This window comes from Talpa occidentalis, unplaced genomic scaffold (genome assembly GCF_014898055.3).
Source record: "Talpa occidentalis isolate TD23 unplaced genomic scaffold, MPIMG_talOcc4v2.1 talOcc4.6, whole genome shotgun sequence".
NCBI classification, from domain to species: Eukaryota; Metazoa; Chordata; class Mammalia; order Eulipotyphla; family Talpidae; genus Talpa; species Talpa occidentalis.
The window spans coordinates 3098239-3124000 of record NW_023604972.1 but is presented as its reverse complement, the minus strand read 5'-3'; the positions used below and the strand labels follow the sequence as shown (position 1 = coordinate 3124000).

Sequence of the window (25762 nt, the reverse complement as noted above, 5' to 3'; positions counted from 1 at the left end):
CTTCCACCACCAAGGCGCCCAGAGTCCTTCACCATGGCCCCCCGCTTTCCTCTCCATGCCCACACTGCCCTCTGGTAGTCAGATTTCTAGGATTTGTTTTGGTTTCATTTTATTTCTACTTTGCTTTGTTTCTTTATATTCCACAAATGAGTGGAATAATCCTGCATTTGTCGTTCTCCTTCTGACTTACTTCATGTGGCATAACCTCCTCCAGCTCTAGCCATGTCATCATGAATGGCAAGATTTCATTTTTCAGTGCTGAGTAGTATTCCATCATGTATCTAGACTACATCTTCACTCATCTGTCCTTGGGCACTTAGGTGGTTTCCATAACTTAGCTAGTGTAAACAGTGCTGCAATGAACACAGGAGTGTGTATCCCTCCGAAGTAGTTCAGTTCCGATTTGAAGAGAGAGAGTTTAATGCCAAAAAGACAAGGGGAAGTAATGGTGCCTCAGAGACCAGGGAGAAGCAAAGCCAAGAACGTTGGGCATCTCCCAGTGTCTGGGGATGTTCCCACTGGTCACCGCTAGGGGGTGCTATTGGCTTCTTGTGGAGCCAGGGATGCAGCTGAATGTGCGCAGGCCGGACCCTGCAGAATTTCTTGAACCCAAATGGTATTAGTGCCAAGATGGAAAAACCTTGGTAAACATCATCCTAACACACTTTAAAATGACCGCATCACATGCCCATCCCCAGAGCCATGGTGGAAGTTTCCAGAAGAGGTCCCTTGTCAGATCCAGCGCATGTGCAAGGGCGTAAAGACCTATCCAGCTGGGGCTTTGCTGGGCCCATGTCCTGGAGGGGGTGTTAGTGGGTGAAGGAGTTGAGGGTGCGTGTTTAAAATGGTGGCCGTGGAACCCAACCTGGGTGAGCCGGAATGGGTGGGGTGAGGCGGACGCACCAGGGTGAGATCTTGCCCCCTGAGCTGGGTCCGGCGAAGGAATTGTTGCAAGAATGGGGAGTGAGTGTGTCTCCAGAGGTTCCCAGTTCACTGTCTTAGTGAAAAGCGTGTCGTGAATCTACCCTGACGTAATGCTCCCTGTGTGTCCCCCAGTGGATCTGGGTCCCGTCAATCAAGTTAACAGGAACGCAGCTCTCACGCTCTCCCTGTCTCCTCTTGTCCCAGCTAAATGTCCCCTGTCCCTCTGACTATTTCTTAAGGGACCCGGTCCCCAATTTCCCCCTTACCCTTCTACTCTCCTTGTATCCTGTTCCTTCTCCAAGAGCTGATGGCCTGGGTTGCACAGGCAAGAGCCTACATTGCTGGACAAGCTCAAATAATGAATCCGGTCCCCTGGTAGGGCCCATAGGGGGCGATGAGTCCTGCTCTCAGAAGCAACATGGCACCCCCTTATTTTTGGTGCCCAGTTCATCTCCTGGAAAAAAAATGGAAACAATGATTTAAAATCCCCATCACTTCCCAGTCACTCTCTCGAGCCAGTGAGTCAGCTTTGTGAATTATTTGCAAATAAGGTTTCCACCCTCAGAGGGCCACTGTGGCTGGGGTTATTTTGGGAAGGACTGTGTTAATATGCTGAACTTGCTTAGAGGGTGTGCAGCCCTGTTGGCAAATGTCTCAAGTCTGACTTGAATGTGATTAGAACATCCCCTGCAGAGCACAAACTATACCACCAGCCGAGGCAAGAACTCTGGCTTCCTGGCTCCTCTTTCTCCCCGCCTCTGTCCAGTCCATCAGCAAGTCTGTCCACTCTGTCTTCAGATCACACCAGGACTGACCGCTCCCACCACCCCCACTGCACCCATCAGGTCCAGATCACTGTGCACACTGGCCTGCCTGTTCAGCAGCCTCCCACTTGGTCTTCCTGTTTGCACACTTAGCCTCACAGCCCACGCTGAGTGAGTGGTTTTCTTGCAGTATGTTAGGCCTGACCATCCACCCCTAGAATCTTCCAGTGCTTGCCTATCTCGCTCAGGGTGGAGTCCCAAGTTGTCATGGTAACATGAAGACCCTTTATGAGCAACCCTGCTGCCCCCACTCCCTCCACAGCTGTCTACAATTTACTCTCTGGCCCTCCACAGCCTCCTGCCATGCTGGCCACCCTGGCATTCCCGAATTAGCCCGCATCTGGCCTTGGTACCTCTGCCAGGATTGCTGCTCCCCAGTATCCATTTGGCTGGTCTACTCTCCTCCAAGTCTGTGCTCAGATGTCACCTCTTCACGGAGGCCCTCCCTGCTTTAGTTGCCCCGACAGCATTGCTCACCATTCAACATGCTACAGGTGTTTTCTATTAGTTGTTATTGAGAGGTTAAAAGTAGCATTTTGTCAAGTCCATGACACTAAGTCAGAACCTAGCATGGTGTTCAGTCCCCAGCCCACTCTCAGGCACGCCACGGGTGAGCAGATGCTGGTTGAATGAATGAATGTTGAGAGGATGGCTCTGAGTAAGCACGGCAGCCAGGGCCGCCGGCACCTAGGACTGTGCTCGCTAGACTGATTCTCCCGAGTCCCGTGTTAACCAAGCACTCAACATCTGGAACAAGCAGAACAAAAGGAGGCGCAAGACAACCCGACTCGCAGCGCACCCAGTGAGTAGCGAGCACTTAGAACAGCGCCTGGCATATGGCAAGGATGCAGCGAGTGTCTCACTCAGGGTCCCTCTGAATTTCACGGAAACACTCGGGGGCTCCAGCAGCCTTACGAGACGGACATTAGCATCTCTGTTTTGCAGGTGGCAAAGCCAAGGCCCAGGGAGTGTAGGGCCGCACAGTTACCATGAGGCTGGGCAGTCCGGACTGGGACATGGCGGGGGAGTCGGGAGAACAGCATCTGTGAGCCACAAGCCAGAGCTAAAATGAGGCTCGGGGCGGGAAGAGCTGGGCTATTCCAGAAGATGCTGCGAGGCGCCTCGGGACCAAGTCTCTGGGCTGCAAGTCGCTTCCCTTGGGGTCTCCAAGACGAAGGAGCAAGGGGGAGACTCCCCGGGGGTGCAGGTTGGCAGAAGCAGTGCAGAGAGCTCTGGTCTGGAAGATAAGGGGTGACTCTGGAAAGTGGCATAAAGCCTCTTCGGTTCCCTTCTCGCGGTGGCTTCTTGCACCCACAAAGCACGCAGCGCCTTCTCAGGCAGACGGGCCAGTGACAGCGGGGCCTCCTCCTGAACACCCCCTTTTCTTCCAGGAAGCACACTCTGCTGGTCAACAACGGGTTTGCAGTGGCGGCCGCAGTGCTCATGGCCTTTGCCCTCCAGGCTGGTGCCTTCGAGATGCTCATCCTGGGCCGCTTCATCATGGGCGTGGATGGAGGTGAGGCTCAGCTGCAGGGGGGGTCCAGGCCATCCTGGGTGGTGCCCTGCTTTGGGACACGCGCAATGTTCTGGCACCTACTTAAGAATCAGTTTCCAGAGCCAGAGGCCTGATCTACCGGGTAGCGTCTCTGGGCATCTCTGGCCGTCGCTTGGTGACTTGGGAGAGTTACTCAAGCTCTCTGTGCCTCAGTGTCCTCATTTGGCATGATGACGATGCTTCCACTTAAAGGGTTATGATGAAATGTAAATAAGATCATACATATCAAGTCATGGAAGGATCCTGCTTCTGGCATGTTGGTTATTGTTTTCATCGTCGCCATGACCACTGTGCTCACCTCCACCCCCAGCACCAGCACCAGCACCAGCACCAGCCTCGTCACCACCACCTCCACCAACATCAGCTATTTCTTCTATGAAATCTGCTTCCCAGTCACTCCTCTGGGGCCACGGTTGGCCACTGTGCAGAGTGCTGGGCTGTAGCTGTGGCTACGGTGCTAGTTCCTCAGGGCCAAGGGGTGGCGGCGCTGGGCCTGGTCTCCCCAGGGAAGGCCGCCCCCTCACTGCTGCTGTGCTTCCCCACAGGCATCTCCCTCAGCGCGCTCCCCATGTACCTGAGCGAGATCTCACCCAAGGAAATCCGGGGCTCCCTGGGACAGGTCACCGCCATCTTCATCTGCATTGGCGTGTTCGCCGGGCAGCTGCTGGGCCTGCCTGAGCTGCTGGGAAAGGTCAGTGTGGCCCCCTGGCCGACCGCGTTCCCCCCCATCCTGTTGCCATCTCATTGCTGCGCCCCTTGTGGGACCAAGTGTGGCTGGGGGTGAGCCCCGCCTCCCAAACTGTGCCCCTGTGTCTGGAATTCACGAACAGTCGAGTCTTTTTGCGTGTGCTGATAGAAAAATCACTGTTGAGTGCCTCTGATTGGGTTTGATTCTCTCTTTTTAGGGCATGCACAGCAAATGCAAACTTTACAGAATGTTCAAATCCACCGCCCAGTAGTTAGTGTTAACAACTCAATTTGCATCCATTTAGGCTGTCCCTTGGCGTGCACAAACCTGCACAGATGTTACGGGTTCTTTTTTTTTTTTTTTTTTTTAAACAGAATCATGCCATACACATTGTTCTGCAACTTGCTGTCCTTGTTTAATGTATTTCGGGTGTCTTTTCCGAGCTGTTTTGCTCAGCCCCGCCTCACTGCATGTCCCTCGCCTACAAAACATGTAATTACAGTGTTCTGCTTTGGGCCTTCCGTTTTGGAGGCAGGAAGACGTCATTTAAATCCCAGTCTAACAACTCGGCTGTTGTGCAACCTTCTGAGAAAGAACGCCTCGCCCAGACCGGGGTGGGGTGGGTGGAGTCCAGACTTTTCGGCAGGGCTGGCCTCTAGACCGAGTCCACAGGGTGGGCAGGATTTAGGCAGGTGGATGTGACATTTGGAGAGAAGATGCAGAGAATGAGACTATCTCAAGAAAAGGCCCTGAGATGTCGGGGGGACTTGGAAGCTGTAGGGGAGCTTGAGAGGTACCTGTTTGCTGAGGTGGCCGCACCTCCTCGGCAGCCGGCACGGTGAGAAATGCCAGGTTCCCAAGCCCACCCCAGCACGACTCCCAGGGATCTCTGGCAAACGGCGACTCAATTCATCCCAGACACTTAGAACACGCCGCCCCCTGCTCTTATTCCTATTTTCCTCTGCATCCTGGCCCTCCAGCAGGTTGTGTTGCTGATGGACATGAACACTAGACCCGTAGCGTTCAAGTTTATTCACTCGCCCAGCAAAACAGAAAGTGCCAGACATTGGACAAATTTTCTGATTTTTTTTTTTTTTGAAATGTATTTTATTTTTTAAAGATTTATTTATTTATTTATTGATACAAGCACTGGGTACAGTCAGAAGCGCGGGAGGGTGAGAGAATTCACTAGAGTCAGAGCAGGGAGCAGAGCAGGCAGAAGGACCGAAGTCCACTGCTGAGGGGAGCAGCGGGCGGCAGGAGAGGTCTGCGCGCCATGTGGGACCCTCCTCCGGTGGCGGGGAGCAGCCGGGGATCGAACCAGCGCCGCGGAGGCTTCGGGCAGCTTTGCAACCCAGTGCTCAACTGCTGCGCCACCGGGGAGGCCCCAAATTTTCTAATTTTTAAGAGAAGTTAGAAATCCGGATTTTTATGTCTTGTTTCTTGATTGATATTTATTGAAAACATTCAACTTTTTAAAAATCAAACAAAAAAAAAACCCCATCCGTTGGCTGGCTGTAGCCTGTGATCCACTTCTCGCCACCTGAATGGGGTGTGTGTGCTTTTGAGGGTTCATCTGTGCCCAAGAGCAACGAGCCTTCATTGGTGGGTTGAAGAAGACAATAAGAGAACGAGAGATGCGATTTTAAGAGTCTTGGGCAACAGCTTGAAGAGGCTGTGTCCCTCTGGTCGGCCTGTCCCATCAGATTGGATTTTTCCAGATAGTCCTAGATGTAACCAGAAGGGTGTGTGACTCAATAAGTGTATTTTCAAATCCATGCCCTGGGAGGGTGGGCACGGGGTCTGCTCCAGAAGAGAACATCAAGTGGGAAATTCTCACTCAGGGCTGTGGGGGGCTGTGATGTTCCTGTGAGGAGAGCTCCAGTCATTTCACTGCCAGCATTTTATTTTCTCTCTTTAATCATATTTCTCACCACCTGGCTTCACACACATCCTGAGTTTCTTTTAAAAATTAAAGAGAAAAGTGGAGCTTTAATATAAGAAATACGTTGCAATGCTGAGGCTGGAGGAAGTAGGTGACCTGTCTCTTGCCAGAATGCAGGGAGGGGGGTGCAGGAGTTAACGTCAGTGCCGTGAATTTACTGAGAGAAGCATCGTAAAACATCGTGGGGGTTGAGCATTTATGTGACATTTTATGCTTCCAAAGGATATTTATAAAAAACATATGAATTAGCTCTTTCTCCTAAAATGAATAAGAAAGGAACATTAAAGAAACCTGTATGAGAAGGTGTGACACCCCGTGGGGCCATATATGAGTCAGTCGCACGCCTGGGAGAGCATGCTGGATGCGGGGTCCCGCCAGGGGAGGAAGAGGAGGCTCAGAGCTCATCGGTGTCCCAGCCGGCCACAATTTTCATGCGACAACAATATTTTGTGCTCAACCTAGAACATTTGGAAAATATTTTTCAAGAGGAATGAGAGCCGCTTCAAGTTTATGTTTTTCCCACCTCTCTTACCTCTTTTCCCTGAACTGTCCATCCAGCCAGCAACCTTTCCTGTATTGACTTTTGAGGTTTCCTCACCACCCCTGAAGCCATCATGCACGTGGCTGCTTCAGGAACCTCCACTCTGGCCTGTGCATTTCTGACCTAGTGAGCCCCGCATCGGTGACAGGGCTTCACCTTATTATAAGTTTAACCCTGTCCTCTCTGGCCCCCATCCTCAAACTGTGTTGGAAACATTCACTTATTTATGCTCCTGAGGGAACTTAGCAACTGTTTTCTATTCTTCAACACAAAAAATGTCACTGGAATTTTGATTGGAATTGTGTTCACCTGAATCTTGAATTTGAGTCCAATTGCGATTCTTATAATCCATTATTTCTGCTGAAAAACTATCATGTCTCTTCATTTAGATTGCCTTGTCTATCACTCACTTTTTTTTTATTGCTCTTGCATTTCTAACAATTAGAAACTGTAATTTTCTGATTAACTGCTTACTTATGTAAGTTTTGTTATTGCTATTTTGGTTTTTCCCATTGCATTTTTTTACAGGTTGTTAGCAAAATATAGGAAAGCGACTGATGATATATGTTAATCTGGAATTGTCTTTGTTTTCTAGTAGTTTTTGTTATTGTTTGCTTGACCAGGCAATTCCAATCAGTGATTGTTTATAACACCAACACAGAGAAATTTTGCCCCCTCCTTTCTAACAGCAATAGCCTTCCTTTCTTTTTATTGACATTCATGTCTTATGGAATTGGTCAGGACATGGTAACAATACTTTGTTCGTTCCTGATTTATTGGAATCTTTATTCATGATTTATTGAAACATCTATTATGTTGCACTGTTAAGTATGTTACTTTTTATTAATTTAAATGGATATTATTTATCTTGGAAGGAATGATTTGCCATCTTGTTTTTATTATCAGCAATATGTAAAAAATCTTCTGACACTTATTAAATGATCAATGTCAATTAATTATTAGATATGCTATGTTATCCAACATGTTAAACCATCTTTACATTCCTGGGATATATCTTCCTTGGTCATCAAATAGAATATTCTATTTGAGTTACTAGTTTCTTGTTTAGAATTTATATATTTAAATGTATAGATGACTTTGTCCAGGGTTTTTAATTTTTAGCCCATATTCTGTCCCCTTTTATCTTTCTCTCACTTTGGAACAGATTATATGCCATTGGTTGGTAATTAAAATGTCAAAAGATCACATTAATAAAACACATTTTAGTCTTTTGGGGAAGAAATTCTTTCAGGATCCTTTATCAGTTTCTTCCATGATTAACAATCTAACCTATTTCCTTTTGATTCAATTTTGTTAATGTCTATCTTTTCAAGAAAGTCACTTATTTCATTGAAAATGTCAAATACGTTAGCATACTAAATCACTGTAATGCCCTGGTGTCGATTCTTAGATCATCTCTCTTGATGTAATTTTATTTGATTTCTCTCTTTGAAATAATATTTCCAAATGGTTGTCTCTAATTTTGTTATAAAAGGCATCCTCTGTGATTTATCCTTTTCATTGCTTTCTACTTTTCTTAATTTCTGCTTTGTCATTCTTTCTTTGAACATAGATTTCATAGGCAACATCCCTGAAGTGTTTAGTGTGCCACTTTCTCAATGTTTTTGTTTTCTAAATAATTTGCTGTTTGAATTCCATATTCAGAACAATTAATTATTTAGAACAATGTTTCTAATTCCCAAGTAGATATGACTTTGTAAATGTCTCTGATTGACAGTTTCCTTTTATTGTATAAAAAGCAAGGAATCCTGCATTTCTCTCTTGGGGGTCTACATTAAGATTACTCTATGGCCAATGCGCGATCAACTTTTGTAACTATTCCACGCTGCTTAAGGAAGGCAGCTCTTTCCTAGTGCATCACATACAGACGAAACATCACAAAATGACTGTTGTTTCGTCACAACCACCATTGTGCATCCGCAAGACGCATAGGGTCTCCTACGTGAAAAGTCCTGCGTGAGGTTGAAAGGGATGAGAAAATGTGATTCTGTGATGGCGAGAGGCCCCGGGAGGGAAGGACGCAGCAGCCCCCAGGGCTGCAGGTATGCGGAGAGCGTGTGACTGCCGGCCCCCCAATTCCGCATCCCACAGCTGCAGTTGCCGCTGTGCCACTTGGAGGGAGTCGCTGGATCTCTCTGAGCCTGTGCTCTCTCCTCTTCTGTGCAGCCCAAATGACACTTACTTTGTGGTGCTTTTGCGAGGCTGGGAGAAGGGAGAGCGTGGAGCAGCTGGAGCACAGCCTGGAGGGGCTCCACATTGGTGCCAGGCCCTTTGTCATTCAGTTCAGAGCCGGAAATATCTCTATTTTCTACATCACAGATTAAAAGCCCAGCATCAGAGCAGTTTAATAATCACCCCAGTGACCCCAGCAAGAAGCCTGTGGAGTCTGGACCTTCTGGCTTTGAAGTCTGTGGCGTCTTCGCAGTAGGACCAAAGTCCTCTGTGTTGATGGGGGATGGGGACAGGGGCGCCCCAAAGTCCTGCCGCAGAAAGCCAGGCAGGGAGCTCTTTCAGTCTATTCTTTTCCTCACGTGGACCCAGTCGTGAGGGGAAGCACTTATTTTCCATGAGCTTTTCATCTAGAACTCTCTGGACTTCTTTCAAGCCCCGGAAGAAAAGAACATTTGATTTTTATAAGAACACAAGACAGAGGCCTTCGTTGCTGTTCAAGTGACTTCAAGTCCCAAATACATTCTCACCTGGAAGAACCGTCTTTGTTCTTCAAGGACTTAGAAACACACTTTTCCTCTTCGAGATGGAGAATCTCGGGGCGCTGCCCGAGACGTTGTCTGAAGCCAGAGTGAGCGCGCTGGAGAACTCCCCTGGGAGACAAGTGGGAGGGACACAGGGTGTGGTCCGCGCCCTCTGGCCACCTCTCGCCTCTGCAGGCCCAAGCTCCCCGTCAGTGACGCCCCAGACCCAGTCTTCTCCCTGGGGGGTTCCTGTTCTTCCACTTTCTCTGCTTTCACTCACTGTCGTCCACGCGAGCAGCGGGACAGAGAACCGTGTCCCGTCCAGGAGGCGCCGTGTCTGCTGGGCGCCGGAGCAAGTGTCCGCCAGCCGGAACGGGGCGTCCTCTCCAGTGACCGCCGCCTGACCAGTTCCTGCTGAGCCCCCCAGCCCCCGGTGACCCTGCTGGCGCTTGAGCTCTGGTGGGGGGCTGCCGCCAGGCCAGAGGCTGGGTCCCCAACCCTCTCCACTTCCACTGTGACCGGGGCCCGCTGTTCTGTCAGCGCCTCGGCCCGCCGTCGGGAAGGGAGGGCGACTGTGCATGTCACGGGGCTCGTGAGCCTCAGGGGCAGTGACACCGCATGCCTGGACGCTGCCAGCTCGCAGGAGCCGCCCGACGGTCAGCTTGGCCTGGCTGCCCAGTCCCAGTCCAGGCCCCTCTCAGCTGCCCCCGGCCACTGGGGCCGCCGCTCCCCGTGGTGCTCGCCTTCCGTCTCCGAGCCCAGTGACCACGCGCCAGCTGTCCTCTCCCGGAACTGAGGTCCGAGGCCTGGTCTTGGCGTCAGCAGACGCGACCGCGGGGTCTGCAGTGTAGACACACTCCTGGGTTGGGGGAAACGCACCAGCTTCCTCCACCCAGGGCAACGGTGGTGGTGGAGGTGCCTTCATGAGCTTCCTGGGGCGTTTTCGCCTCCGGGAACACGGCCAGTCCCGGCTCCCTGTGCTCAGAGCGTGACCCCAACTCGCTCCTTGTCGCCGAGCAGGGGGCTGCATTCGAGTCACCCCCCGGGCTCTTTGTGCTTGGGCTCCAGGCTGGGGGGCTGCTGCGGTGCAGGGCGGCGGCGCATGTGCCCGGGCGAGGGCTCCTTTGCCGCTGGGTCGGCTCAGCCGGTGTCTCCATCTGCACGGAAATTGGAGAGCTGCCGAGACCATCGCCCTGAAGACATGTCATCCGGAATCTTGAAGAAAGTCTTTGAAGGGCACCTGAGCTTTGCCATCCTGGCTTCCGACAGCCTCTGGGGAAAGCAATTAATCCCGCTGGGTGACCTCGCAGGGGGGTGGTAGCGGGAGGAAGAATTTCCTGAGCCCCCAGAGGAAGACTGGGTGCCTCCGTCATGAGACCCCCTGCCCTGACTCTGTGGCCCCAGCCGTCAGGCTGGTCTTGGCCAGGACAGAGGTCTGGGGCGCAGGACGCGCCGCTGAGCTGGGGCAAGGCGGGCCATGCACTGGGGCCCAGGGCCCGGAAACCACCGCACAGCGCTCACGCCCCGGCAGCCCAGGCTCCACGCCCAGGCCAACTCTAGGGATCCGTGCGGTGGTCCTACAAAGTGGGTGCCAGGGGTGTCACCTCCCCCCCACACACGCACACAGAAGACAGGCCGATGACACGTCACAAGGCCCAGAGAAATCGACACGTGCGCTCAAGGTCACTCAGGTCACGCAGCAAGCCAGCTGCAGAGCCGGGGTTGAAGGCAGGAGTCAGGGTCTCAGATGTTGCCATTTGACCTCTGCCTTTTGGGGACAGAATGCAGCAACAGTCATGCTTACAGCCAAGTGTGCCCTCCTCCTCTGACTGTCCCCCTGGCTTGAGTCATTCTCCAAAAAAGTCATCCCTCCAAAAAAAGGTCTTCTGAAGAGCCCTGGAGGGGGCTGCAGGCCAAACCAGAGGTGCACCTGTCCCCTCTGGGCCTTTTGCCCTGCCATCTCATCCCCGCCTCCTGGGGCAGCGGGCAAGGCAAAGAGCAGGCAGGCCCGAGGCCCTGGCGCCCCGCACACTGCTGCATCGACACCCGGGGCTCACAGCACCCACAGCCCTGGGTTCTCCTGGGGCCACCACTGTCCCCAGGGCAGTGACGGCAGGGGCCCGTTGCTCAGATGAGAAGGGCAAGTTTCAGAGACACAGGGTGCCTGACCCAGCGGCACAAGACCAAATAGTAGACCTGGGCCACCAGGGCCGGGCCCTGAGCCCTGCTGCTCCCCAGCTGCCGAGTTGGGCACCCAGATGTGGGCTCACCCCCCTGAGCGGACTGGCAGAGCCCTGGGAGAGGTCGAGGAGGTCGGAGGGTTCAGAGGACGTCACTCTCACCACGATCCTCTAGAGTCCGGCCGTGCTGACAAGAGAGCTGATCCCTTCTTATTTCTGCTCCGTTGTAAGGAAAGTGCTGTTTACCTCTGGGAGTTGCTAGTATCTTCTCTGCATCTTGTTTTAGACTTTACAACTACATCCTGTGATAGGCGTTTGCTGTCACTGTGCAGAGTTCTCAGTATTCTCTGGAACCTCAGACTCATTTCTCATTCTGGGAAATTCTCTGATGTGACTCCTTTTATGGTTTTCTCCCTCTGGTATTTCTATGACCCTGAAAACCCCTGCAGGCAGATAACAGACTGAGATTCTAATTCTCTTTTCAATCTTTTCTCCGTCTCTCTCTGTTATGTTCTGCTTTATGGGAGCTTCTTTCCCCTCAAATTTATCTATTATCTATTATAGTTTAATTTTAAGGACTGATTTTTTTGGTCTCCATCGCTTTTGAATGGCATCTTGTTACTGTTTTCTAGAATCAGTGTCTACACCTGCATCTCGGAAGGTATCAGTGATAGGTCTTTGATGCTTACATTTTGTTCAGCTACTACATTTTCTGTCTTTCTCCGGATTTTTTTTTTTTTTTATCTTTCTGTTAGTTCCTTTTTGCCTCCCTCAAATTCTAGACCCATACCCTCTGTGACTGCCCAGAGCTGAGGGTCACTCAGGGTGGAGCACCCCAGTCTCTCACAGGTAAGGAGGCAGCACCCCAAGAGAGCTGAGCTCCACGCTCACTCATCAGCGGACTCAGAAAGAACACCAGGGCTGGCTGTCCAGGGCAGTGACTCCTGCTGGCCGGACAGAGACCCCAAGGAGGAGGACAAGGCCAGGAGGAAGGGCCTGTGCTGAGATTAGAGGGGTCCCCGGGCAGCGGGTGGGGCTATTCTCTGTGACAGGCCCCCACGGGGTCTGAGATCTGGTGTCCATAGCTTGCTGCCCCGCGATGGGCTCGCTGCCCGATGTGCTTAGACACCAATTTCTAGGTTGTGAGGTTTAGGGAGAAGAAAGCAGCTTTATTGCAAGTCATTGGCAAGGAGGTGAGAAGTATACTCACAGTTAGCTCCCCAATCAAGACAGGGAGTGAGGTTGTGTAAGTTTGGGGAACTAGGATTAGGGGCAAAGGAGTTTAATTTGATTGGCTGAAAATAGGTCCGGGCAAAGATTCGCGGACTGGGCCAAGGCCCGGTGGCTGGTTACGGGGCAGTGCACACGTGGAGAAGCACGAAGAGGCTTTTCTTCAGATCACCGACTTTTGTCTTTCCATGAGGGTCTCTTGCCTCTGCGTCGCCTCTGTCCTCTGCTCCAGTGGACCCTGGACTCAGCTTAAGTTTCGTCAGTTTTACTCGTTCAGGCTGAGTCATTTCCTGATAAGGCGCAGGCTGTTCTGTCTGTGAAAGCAAACCTTGAAGAGAAAGTTAGATAAGGTTTTTTTTCTGTTATGCTCTAGTGTTTGAGAGCAATTTAACCCTTTAGCCTCGCTCACACAGGCGCCCACCCAGACACCACGTCACAGCTCAGGAGCTGCGGGTCCTGATTAGGATGGTCACTTACATTGGCCAGGCCACAGCCCAGAGGAAAATGCGTGGCGGTCTGTTGGTGCCCAGCCAGGTACCAGCCCACACTAGCCCATCACCTCTGTCAGCCTCAGAGCCACCCTGCAAAGTGGTGATCACTGTTCTCATTCCCTAGACGAGACAACTGCAGTGTGACAGAGAATAACGCCATAGCTAGTACGTTGAAGGACCAGAACCGGAGCTTGGGTCAAAATCCAAAGCTGAGGGGTCCAGGAAAAGTGTGGCTGACATCGAAGGTCACAGGGTTCATGGGTCACCAGGGCTGGTGTCTGGTCATTGGAAATCAAGTCCTACACTATAGGTGTCCCCAGACGGAGGTCATCCTCTGCCAAGTCGTCTAGATGGGATGTCCTTGAGCTTTTGCAAGGCTTTGAACAAGCCACATTTCCTTGTTTTCCTTTTGTGAATTCCTTTTGTAGGATGCTGATCTGATCACAGGTGATGCACAATGAGGGGTGCAGCAGGGGGAGCAGACAAAGCCCTGGTGTGAATAGGTCTGAACAATGAGCCCCAGAGGCTGGCATGATTCAGCGAGAACACAGAGGCTGACAAAGGGATTGTAATGGGCTTCAAGTCCAGAAAGAGTTATTTAGAGTAGAACAGCAACCCTCTAATTTCCCAGGGAAGAGAGGGGTGACCTCTATAAATGTCTCATCAGGGAAATTGGGTCTGCCCAGCAAGGGGCAGCCACGAGCAGCCAGTCTGGCCCCAAGGAGAGTGTAGGGGCCGAGCACAGAGCTGAGCTCCAGCTCTGCTGCTTACCAGACATACCACTAGGAATGCATTACATAATGTCTCTGTCCCTCAGTTTCCTCAGCTGTGAAGTGGGATGAAGGCAGGGGTTGTGGGATGAGGTGGAGTCCCTGTGTAGGAAGCACTTGGAAGTCTGCACGTGCCAGGCACCTGTCTGTTACTGTAGGTGGGCCCGGGACACGTTTAAGCCAACAGCTTAAAAGTGCCTGGATTTCTCTCTAAAATCCCTGATTTCAGAGATAATTTTGCTGCTAGACTTTCAACCCATCTCTCTACCTCTGTGGCCTCTGGTTCTTTATCTGTAAAACAGGAGAACAGCCTCTGACTTTACTTTTCCATAATATTGCTTGCGTTCCAAGAGAGGTAAAGAGCATCCAAGATCCTTGAAAAGCAGAAAGATAGTGCAGAAGGGGTCAGAGCTGGCCTCATTCCCACCAAGGGGCCATTGCAGCTTTCTGCGAGGTGAGGGCTTTGCCTTGAAGGGAATGTCAGTGTTCGTTATTAGGATGGGGGATCGTCATAAAGCAACCACATTCCTGTGATGCCTGTTGTTGAAACAGAACCAGACTCTAAATACCTACGGAATAGAGCGATTCTAGAGCACTTTTGCTGCAATACATCAAGCTGTATGAGTAGCTGGAGTGAACTCTGTAGGGTCAGGTGGTGTGATTCCTGCAGAATCTCAGGAGGAGATGGTGACAGATTGGCCCCCAGGGAGGTGACCCTGGGCTCTGTGGTGCTGTGGCTGCAGGTCCAGCCCCAGGGGGCAGCTGGGAGGATGGCCAGGGCTAACGGTCCCGTGGACACTTGTTGCTGGTGCTGTGTCCCTCCTGAGTCCCAGCCAGGGAACAAGAATTCTAGACAGCACAGAGCACCCCCTGAAGGCGGGCACAGGATTCTCCTGGCGGGTGCAGCGCCTGTACCTCGCCGCAGGGAGTCCTCGGGTCTGGTAAGAGATGAACCGTTGGTGCGGACCTGGAGCCGTTGTTGATCAGGTCTGCACAGAGCTCTCCATAGCAGAGCAGGCCTGCGGTGAGTCCTCTTCCTGAAATCTGCATGCAAATGCTCTATTCAGCTGGCAGCTGCTGCAGGAAGGTGATTTGCTTTGCTTTGCTCCCACAAACACCTTTCAGGAACAAGAACAGGCTTTTGTTCAGCTGTACCCCTCAATTCTCACATGGCCTTGAACGAGTCATTTGACCTTTCTGGGGGAAAGGATACCCTCTGGGTCCCGTGGCCTCGTGGCTCCGCCCTGGTCACCGAGCACCTGTGGTCAGACTTCGTGGGTCAGGACTCAGGGCCTGGGATCCGAGAAAGAGCGTTGCTGCTGTGACCCAGCTGTGACCCTGAGGGGCCGTGACCTCTCTGTGCCGCGATGACCATTTCTGCAAAGCCAGCGTGGCCTCTGGGCTCTACTCAGCGACCGTGGAGAGGAGACCAGGAGAGAAGCCACGGAGCACGGAACCACCCCCACTTGGCTGAACCTCCCCGTGGGGTCCCCAGCGGAGCCCTTGAAGCTCCCCCGGTGTGGCCCTCCCGGCAAGCTGTGGATTCTGTCAGCACCGGCCCATCTTACAGAGGAGGACGTGGGGGCCGGGGCAGTAGGCCAGGGGCCGGCGGTCACGGAGGCACAGTCGCGTCCAGACACCTGCTGGGGGCTGAGCCCTTCACCCCCAGGCCTGGCCCAGGGAAAGCCGCCGCTCTGCGGCGTGGGTAGTGGTCCGCAGCCGAGGCCGCCGTGGGGGCCGCAGCATCTGTGACAGACGGGTGCCCCCCACACACGGGCGCAGGGCCTCGTGGCTATTTTTGTTACTTGGGTGAGTCACTTGGTGTGATAGAAGCTGGAACAGTCCACTTCAAACTCTCTCCTACCCGCATCGCCAATCGCTTTTCTTGGAAGAGGAGGGAAATCATCAGCTCTCCCTGTGGCTGCTAATGTTTCCAGGAAATCTCCGAACACTGGCTGGAAAACCAAGTTCGGGAGCCGCCGTCGGCTGAGCTGTCTCCTGAGTGACTGGCGTTCCCTCCATGCTCCCTCCCGGTCCGGATGCAGGCAGTGCCCAAGCTGGGCCTCGTCACCCTGGGGTCAGTAGCATCCACTTTGCCCAGAGTTGGGGACCAGACCATGGCCCCCAAAGTGCTCATCGTTAGGAAAATTCCACGTGTCCTTGTATTTAAGACACCGGGGAGGCTCTTCGCAGACGTGGCTTCTCTGTAATGCCGGGAATCCATTCAACAGGCTCACTGACTCTGATTCCAGAGGTGCTGAGCCGCAGGTTCAAGGCAATGGAGGCGTCCACCTCAGTTAGTGTATAGCTCCCCCAAAGCCTCCTGGAGTCCTCAGAGCCGGGACCAAGTGCCAAGGGCAGCAAAGACCCACAACTCAGTCCCACCCAAGGCTCCTGCTTCTGTGCTCCTGTCTCCAGAATTCCCGGCCCACAATCCCATCACAAGGTTCTCCCCACAAGCCTGTGCACATCCATACATGCTGTTCCCACGGCAGGGCTGCCCTTCCAACTCCTCTCCTTCCAGCGGGCAGCACGCCGGCCAGCCCCTCCCTGTTACGAGGCCGTGATTCCCACCTGCACTGCTGGCTGGGCTCCCTGTCCCGCACGAACAGCGAGGGGACCGGCCCACGGCCCACCTGCCTGCCGGCGCAGGAGCGCAACTGGGTTTTCTTTTCCCTCAGCTTCCTGTTTGTGCCCTCCCGAGGCAGCAGACAAACTCTGAGAAAACGAAACAAGCAGCAACACACACACCTGGAAGGATTTGAAAATCCACATACACGTCAATCTTTGTTTTTAACTCCCAGGGTCGTTTTGAAAAATTTGAGATCGACCTCGCCGTAAACCTCATCCTGTGAGGGGGGCTCTCAGCAGGCTCAGGTTTAGAAAGTATTCGAGGAGACAGTTTAGGTGACACAATCTGGATTTTACACTTGGGGAGGCAGACAGGCTCCATCTGGAGCGCCGTGACCTGGGGGGCGGCAGGAAGCTGCGGCAGGTAAGAATAAGGGCAAGAGAGAAAAATGAAAATTCCGACTGGCTGGGCGGGCGCTGGCTGCGTGGGGTGGGGAGGCGGCTGGGGCTGGTGCTGGGCAGCGCGCCTCGGGCACAAGGCGAGGTCTACGTTCCCTCTGACCTGTGTGGGCCCAGGCGGCAGCCGCGCCTCAGCCTGGAAGTCCACCTGCACATCACAGAGCACACGAGCATTCTCCTTTCTAGTTCCCGAACATGCCAGAAGATCTGATGCCATCAGCAGTGCTTGCCCACGGACACCCTCGGACAAGCCCCTCCCGGCCTCTCAAGTGAACCCTCCCCCGACATGGAAGCGGGTTGGGGACCATGTCACCAATTGCAAATGTGAACTGTCATGATGGGCAGGAAGGGAGGAGACTCGCCGGCCTCGAAAACCAGGACAGGAGCCAACTACTGGCTCTGGGTTAGGACATTGCCAAGCCCGGCCTCAGGGGTCGCAGCCTGGTCTGCCCCCCTGATCCCAGCACTTACTGGGGGTCCCAGGGACCCTGAGCCTGGGGAGGGAGCAAGCCTGGGGAGGGCGAGCCCGGACAGTGCCTCCAGGGAGATGGAGGATGGGTCTGCGGGCACGGCCAGTCATTCTCGAGTTTCTGCGGCACATTCCGTGGGCTCCCTGGCAATACCAGCGCCCTCCCCACCGAGTCTCCAGGCTGCACGGGCTCTTCTCGCTTAGGAAGTGACCCGCCACCGCCGGCCTGGAGGCCTCTGCTCTCGGCCTTTCCCCGCAGGGCCACCTGGTAAAGGAGCCTTTGGGTGAGGTCAGCCTGAGTTTGTAGGCCCTGCTGATCTTTCACAGGCCAGAGGAGGGGGCAAAGCTCCCCCATTGCAGTCTGCGCACACCCCGGCACCCCACGTCAGGGCTGGAGAAGCACCAGCTGCCCCCTCTGTCTGCACACCAACAGGGCCTTGGCGGGGATGGCAGCAAGATGGTGGCCCTGTTAACCTGCAGCAGGGGTTCAGCGGGGGTCAGCAAGGTGCCTTTTGGGGAACAGCAGAGAATAGCAATTCGGGCCACACAGACGCAGGCAGAGATCGTGAAGCTCCCCACAGGAGCCCAGGCTGAGGGGCCCTGGCAGAGGAGAAAAGAGTGAGGTCCTGAGGATGAGGTCAGGGATGAGGTACTAGTCAGAGGCAGGGGTCATAGGTGAATGGTCAGGGTCATGGATGAATGGTCAGGGTCATAGACGAATGGCCAGGAAGGGTCCCAAGGTCAAGTTGGTAAAAGTTCTCTTTCAAAGAGGCTATTCTGTTCTCGGAGGTGGGGCCGAGTCCAAGGTCGGCTCCCGTCTGAAGGGGGCGGTAGAGCGCCCCCTCGGGGTTGGCTTCTCCAACCCTGATTAACGCAGTTCAATGATGTTTACCAGCGTTGGTTTACCTTTTTACCAATATAAGCAGTTTCCTCAGTGCGCCTACTGCGTGCCAGCCCTACTGTGCACCACCTGGTCCCACCCAGAACGGCCAGCAAGGTGGGGCTGCCCTGTTCCAGGGGTGAAGAGAAGGTGCCGAAAGGCTGAGCATGGTCTCCTGGAAAGAGCAGAGTCCCTGCAGGCTGGCCGCGGCCTCCCAGGGCCCATCAGCCCCTCCTTCTGGGTACCCCTCAGATCATCTGGCATCTCAAGTCCCAGGCGGCCATGGAGCCAGCCATCCAGTGCCTGGAAAAGCGGACAGGCCGGGCTGGGGCCAAGCCAGTGTTGGTTCCTTCCCCAGCGTCTGTTCTGGGGTCTCACTGCAGAGTCAAGGCTGCTGGGCCAGGGGTCCAGCCCCAGACACTGACCGCAGGCCACGCCCACTCACGCCTCCTCTCCCCCCAGGAGAGCACCTGGCCCTACCTGTTTGGAGTGATCGCCGTCCCCGCCCTGGTCCAGCTGGTGAGCCTGCCCTTCCTTCCCGAGAGCCCTCGCTACTTGCTCTTTGAGAAGCACGACGAGGTGGGAGCCGAGAAAGGTAGGGGACCAGCTCCAGTGTCCTGGGGGCTGGCGCTGCCTTGGGGGGCGGGGACCTGCACCGTGAGCAGAGCTGGGTGGCTGCAGACCCCCATCTTCCCACCAGAACGGCTCTGGGTGGCCCAGGGGGCCCCCGGGTCGCATGGGGAGCCTGGAAAGCCAGGGCAGAGCAGGGTGAGACCGAGGGCTGTGGGCAGGGATCCCAGCACCGCCTCGGGTGGTCAGGCTGCAGAGAGACACTGGACACAGGCTCCTGGGTGCGCGGGTCCCTCCCTCTGGCCTCTCTTCCTCAAGGCCCAGTGGTCCCGTCTTCACACTTGCGTGCAGGGAAGAAGAGCAGGAGCCCAGTGCCCCACGCAGCCCATTGAGGGGGACAGTGGACCCACTGGCAGCAGAGAAGTGGGCCTGCCGGGGCCGGGCCGTGGTCTCCGGCACTTTGTGCAGACCCCCAAGTGGAGAAGGCGGGTCGGGTCAGAGCCCAGCTGCAGAGTCCAGCCTTTCTATGGAGTCCCCAAAAGGCAAAGTCACTTCTGAAGAAGAGACAGCTGGAGCAGGCAGTGGCTCTCCTGCGTGGACAGTGGCCTTCCCGGGCTTTAGAAGGGTGGCCATTGTGGGCTGCGCAGCCCAGCTCTCCTGTCTGCCCCCGAGCAATTCTTGTCAACTTGCTGACCTTTGAGCCTTCATAGGTCAAAGGAAATGACATCTGCCTCCCTCGTGAGGGCTTGTGGTGAGGATTAAATTGCAGAGTCACACATATTCTCCACATTCATAATTACTGACCATCTAGACATATCATGGAATGGACTATATGTCCTTAGGGAGGGGGGAAATTTCCTCTGCCTCCTGGGCTCCTCTGGGGCTGTTCGAGGATTCAAAGCAACAAAAGTCAAAGTTAATTGCGTGCATGTGGAGCGGCCACATGGAGGTGGCTTGGAGGGAGCGGGGGCTCGTGAAACGGCTGCTCTGCGACTAGATGCTGGCCTGCCGCTGTAGCAAGGCCTCGCCCTTAGAAAGCTTGTTTCTGGGGATGACCCCAAGTCTGGGCATGACCCCCAGTTTTCATTCTTCTAGGTAGTTAAGGCAGAGGGGAGTTTCCCTTGGGCCAGCAGGGCCTCTTTAGACCAACACCCGAAATAATGCCCCGCGACACAGCTCGGGGAGGCCTGTCCTCCCGCGCGATGGTACCCGTGGCCCTCGTCACCGCGGGCTTGGTGAGTGTCTTGCCCGCTAAATCTCACTCACGTCCACCTCCAAGAAAATGGCTGAGCATCATGGAGCAGCCCAGTTCAGAATAGCTCCTGTGAGCTCCAGGAGCCGTGGCCACGTCCATCTCTCACGGCCCACGCTCCTGCAGAGGGAGACCAGACAGTACTGCCCTCGCCTGCACTTCTTAGGTGGAGGCACCGAGGCTTGAGGGGGGAAGCTGTGGTTAGATGGGCTTTGGTCTCTAGAGGCTTTTTTAAATGAGGAGGAAACTTCAGTGTTTCTCCATCGAATTTCTATACGCAAGTTGGCGGCTTTGCAGAGAGGTGGGCCTGAGGCCTCACCCCCAGAAGCCTGCAGGGGCCCCTGGCTGGTCACCCTGCCCGGTCACCCTGCCCATCTCCCAGCCAGCAACTCACAGAAGGGCTGGGCTGAGGGGGACTTGTTCTGGGGGACTTCCCACGGACTCCGTGACACTTCTCCATTCCCAAGAATGGAGTCGCTTCCCATTGAGAGGACTGTCCAGGGTCCCAAGCACAGGACACTCTCTCGTTCAGCCTGTGGTCAGTGCCATTCCTGCATCACCTCTGAGTCTACTGCATCACCTCTGAGTCTACTAGGGGGTCTCTGTGCCTGAGCGCCGGGAAGAGCTGCCTGGACTCCAGTTCCACAACACAGGGGAATTCACCTCCTCTTGGAGGTACTTTTGGGGTCCTGAGGTTTCTGAGCTCCAAGTGTCCTCTGCTTCTTGGCGCTGGCTCCCTTGCACCCGGCTTTGTCACATGTAAGTACCCCACATTGAACATCAGTGCCCACTTGGGTACTCGGGACACCACAGCAGCCGTCACGTCTGCCGGTCGCCCGCGTTGCAGGTGGTTTTGGAGATTTCCAGAGGTGCTCGCCACGCGGGGTCCAACTCCCGCCTCCCACCTCTTCCCCCGCACCTCTGCTCATGACCTCTCTTTCTTAGGGGGCCCTGGAGCCCCAATTTCTTCCCCTTCCCACATGTTGAACAGCATCCCTCCCCCTGAAGCTGGAACCAGCTGATATGCAAATAAATGTTCAGCAAACACCTTCAGGCGACGTTTTCATCAAATTATTTTTCTCAGTCAAGACAGCGCTTTCCTTGAAAGACATTCTGGTGTCAGCCATGACGTTCACTCACTTTTCTTTCCTCCTTTATACCTGGTAATGTCAGCAAGGCTATTTTGATGCTCCCGGCTGGATGCCTGCTGGCGGGCCTCGGGAGATGGGTCAGACGGGTGGGACCCCGCCTCTGCCTCACCCCCCGGCAGCCGTGAGAGTCCAGGCAGGTCGCCCACCACCTGGGCTATGACTTGGTTTTCTCGACTGTGAAATGGGAGTCACAGACGCTGTCTCCGGGGACCAGAGGGTGACCCAGGGGATGAAATGAGATTTGCTCCACGATGCTCTGCAACCTGCAAAACGTTGTGCAGCATGAAAAGGCCTTGCAGCATCAGCTTCGGTGACTATCATCTTGTGGCTGAAATTAGTCGTTCAATGAGAACTTTTTGTGTATCAAGTGAGTCCTTGTCAAGAGGACAAAGGAGATGACCGCCCATAGGAGCCACGAGCCTCCCGGGCCAGCCCAGGCCCTTGGATCACACGGGCAGGTGCTGGGGCAGACGCTGACCAGGGAGGAGGCCTGTTTTTTGGCCATTTGCTGGCGTGTTTGTGTTAAATACTTCCACCAGACCTCCCTCCAACAGCGACTTCTAATAGCTAGTGGTGATCAGGGATAATCCCTGGGATTATCACCTAATACCCATCACGTGGGCTGATTCTTACACATTCCCTCGGAAGCATGGAGCAGCCTACCGTGCTGCCGTGAGTCTCACTGGTGTTGCTATTAACCAACTCCAGTTCCTGATTGAAAACCTTATTGAGGTGTTTGCTGCTAAATGGCTTTACAGATCATGCAGGGAGGGAATCTACTGTACCCCAATTCTCTCACCTCACTGTGAGTCCTTGGCCACCTTGCTGTTTTGCCCAGTTCAAAGCCACCATGAGTTGAAGATCAGTTGACTGTCCATGTATGCTTTTATTATTTCTGGTTTCTCTATTCTAGCCTATTGGTTGGTGTCTGTCTCCAGGCACCGGGCAGTGACAGGCCAGGCGCCAGCATGTTCCTCTCTCTGCCTGGCCGTCAGGGAGGGAGAAGCCAGCCAGGCAAGGAAAGGCAGGAAGAGCATGGCAGAGGAACAGCATGGCCAGGTGCAGAGTCTAGAAAGCATAGTAAGTATAGGAAACAAACTATTTTCTGGACACATCCACGATAGGAAATAAAATGAATGCATTGAAAGATGGAGTTCACAACTTTCAAGACAGAGATTTTTGTTCCATGAAATTCTGTTAAATGCTGAGCATTGAATTTAGCTGAGGTTTCCTGGCAGTCAAGGTGAAAGGGGAAAGACTCGGTTATCAAGGTCTCCTTATTTTAAAACAGAAAGCATGTATGTCAGGGAGGTGGAGAGAAATGTTTTCCTGTTCCAAAACTCTGGGATTACTTTATCACATGAATGTTGCATTTTGAACTTTGAGAAAGTATTTGAATTACTATGTTTTCATGCATGATGTAGAAATGCTTCTTGTCCGGTTACTTCTCCCATCTACCCTTAACAAATGCTAGGAAAAGTGTTAAGTCATAGTTACAAAAGAGACATTCTGGGGCCTCCCTGGTGGCGCAGCAGTTGAGCACTGGGTTGCGAAGCTGCCCGTCAACTTCTGCAGCGCTGGTTCGATCCCCAGCCGCCAGCGAGGGTCCCACATGGCGCGCAGACCTCTCCTGCCGCCCGCTGCTCCCCTCAGCAGTGTACTTTGGTCCTTCTGCCTGCTCTGCTCCCCGCTCTGGCTCTGGTGAATTCTCTCACCCTCCCGCGCTTCTGACTGAACCCAGTGCTTATATAAATAAATAAATAAATCTTTAAAAAAAAAAGAGAGAGAGAGACATTCTGAAGCAGTTTTCAGTACATTACTGGACAAGCTGAACAAGTTGAATGTGTTGGGTTTTTTGCTACTTAAGAGGAATGATTTCATTTCACATTCCCTGTGGTGCAGAGCAGTGTTTTAAGGATGCTGCCCGCTGTGCCTGGAGTAGACTGTCCACAAGAGCCGTCACCACTGCCACCTTTCCCCGGGAGAGGCTGAATATAGAGTGTGAATATTTAAATCCACATTCTCAAAGCATCTCCTGTGATCCATCACCATGACCTCGGGGGTCTGGTCAGCTAGTGGCATGTCCATCTGTAGCGGTGGACACAATGAAGGGCTTGGTTAAAAAAGAACAGATTGACTGAGGCTGGAAATATGCATTGTTCAGCCTGGAAAAGGCACATAAGTGACATGGGTGAGTCTGAATTCTGAGAGGATTCTCCATTTGAGACAATTTCAACCCAAGTTTTCTGTATTTCAGAGGCTTGCATGGAGAGGGCTCTAGGGGGCCCTTAGCGCAACCCCCATCAGTTGGTACAATTGACTCCTGGGCATCCTGGCCATGTGGCCAACTGACCTCCACCTGGGTCCCCCTGATGAGGACAGCAAACAGGGCCAGGCAAACGGGGTGCTCAATAAACACTCCTGTAAGCCAGGGCCTAATCTTGTCCACTCATTTCAGCAGCCCAGAGCCATTACACTAGCCCATCTGGGGGCTGTTTGCCCCCGTGTGGGCACGCTCTGCTCTACCGTGGGGCACTCAGGGGACCCCACGTCTCTCTGGCCACCCAGGTGACCTTGGGCAAGTCACTGCAACTCTCTGAGCCTCCATTTTCCTATCTTTTAAAATAAGGACTTGGGTACTTCAAGGTTTGCAGGGCCCTGCCGGCTCTAGCCCTGACAAGGCGTGTGCCCGGGCGGGGCTGGCCCCGCAGGACCCAGCGTTAGATGCAGCGCACTCCTAGCCCTGCTGAAAGCCTCTCGTCCTGTCGGCAGCTTTCCGGACCTTCCTGGGCAAAGAGGACGTCTCCCGGGAGATGGAGGAGGTGCAGGCCGAGAGCCGCGTGCAGAGGAATGTGCAGCTGGTGTCCGTGCTGCAGCTTCTCCGGAGCCCCTTCGTGCGCTGGCAGGTCGTCACCGTGGTGGTCACCATGGCCTGCTACCAGCTCTGCGGCCTCAACGCGGTGAGCACCCCGCACAAAGGGAGAAGTGGGTGGGGGTGCGGGGCCAGGCCTAGACCCCTGGCTTCCAACCCTTCGTGGCCTGGTCCCCGGTTTCCTCATCTGTAAAATGGGGCGACCCAGCAGTGAAAAAACAACCCCTGCAGAGTGCCCACCGCTGCGGCTAGCAGAGCCGGCATTTCCTCAGCCTTTAATGTCTCCCTTTCCATGGACGTAACATGCGTGAGAACATCCTGCAAGCTCCAGCCGCTCCTCACCGCGAGTCCGCACGCGTCCGTGCTGCTAAATTCATGGCTCTGTCCTTCCCCACAGCATCGTCCCCTTGGCCCCAAGTCCCCAGCCCCTCCTCCCGGGGAACCACCCACTGGCCCACGTCCCAGAAGTTGTTTCTGCTTGACGTAGCTCGTCTGTGCGTCTGTCCCATCGCGCCGGGGAGGCCCTGGTGTCTGGCCGGCTGAGCTCCATCAGCACCACCCCCTCCAGGTCCATCCACGGCGTTAGCCGGGCCTGGGATTATAATGACTTACCCTAGAAATTCCTAGAAGTGCTATTTCTTCATGAAGTGGGGGTGAAGACGGCATAAGCAAGAGACACCGGGATGGTTTCCAGAAAGTGCTCCTGGCTGGGCTGACTCAGTGCGACTCCGGCCGGAGGAAACTTAAGGCTTTCAAGAGGCGCCTCGGCCCGGCTGGGGGCCTTGGAGACCCCGCTTCTCTCCCGGCCCAGGTGACCTTGGGCAGGTCACTGCCACTCTCTGCATCTCTGCGTTCCTGTTTTTACAGGAAAGCTAAGTGGATTTGGGCAGGATGTCAGAGGAGGGGTCTCTAGGGGGGCAGGCTGGGGATCGTGATTATTCTGGAAATCAGGTGATCACCTCCAGAGGCAGAGGGTGCCCCTGTGCATGACACTGGACAGACACTTGGGGGGACAGGTTGGGGGTTGCACTGAAACAGCCAAGCACCCTCCTGGGCCACCTCATGTTGCTCAGAAGTGGGGTTGGGCCCAGGGGCAGGAGAAAGGAGCCCCTGAGATGAACGGCTTGTGAGCCTGGCACCCCACAGTCAGCATGGAGGGTGTTGGGGTGAGTAGGGAGGTGACGTGAAAAGGGGGATGTCCCTGCGTCCCACAGCCTCCTCTCTCCATGCTGCCCCACCTCCGGGAGCGCTGGGGGCGGTGAGATGGTCTGCTGCTTTCCCGTCTGCCCTTCCCTGCTTGGCTGAGTCTGCAGAGAGGGCAGCACCTGGATCAGACCCGCTGTTGCCGCCTCTCCCGAGGCCTCGGTGGAGCGAGAGGGTCTCAGGGCCGCCCGCCCTGTTCCAAGCAGCGGACAGGAGGGTGTGCTGCTTCTGGAAGCTAAGGCGGGAGTTGTTAAGAGGCACACCCGGAGTCTGTGTTTAATGAGACATGCAGATTAAGGACCGTGACATTTCTAAGCTGAATCCTCTCCTCCGCTGGGACATAATTTCCTAACTTGCCTGCCCTAAATAACTGTCTGAATCCTTGGAGGGAGGATATGCCACCCCCGCTGCAGGACTGGATGATGGAAAAAACCCATGGCGTCTGCTCCCCAAGCCGGGGCGCCCAGCCCTCC

The 25762-nt window shown here is 54.2% G+C and overlaps 1 protein-coding gene across 3 annotated transcripts in view; it reads left to right on the top strand.

The window, feature by feature from the left end:
• Positions 1 to 25762, top strand: part of SLC2A9 (solute carrier family 2 member 9) — a 49191-nt gene that overhangs the window by 13074 nt on the left and 10355 nt on the right. For all 3 annotated transcript variants that reach the window (XM_037529583.2, XM_037529581.2, XM_037529582.2), the window contains 4 exons: positions 3140 to 3264; positions 3849 to 3994; positions 18704 to 18836; positions 23987 to 24174. In XM_037529583.2, the coding sequence (XP_037385480.1) occupies positions 3140 to 3264; positions 3849 to 3994; positions 18704 to 18836; positions 23987 to 24174 (592 nt within the window). The remainder of the gene's footprint in view (positions 1 to 3139; positions 3265 to 3848; positions 3995 to 18703; positions 18837 to 23986; positions 24175 to 25762) is intronic.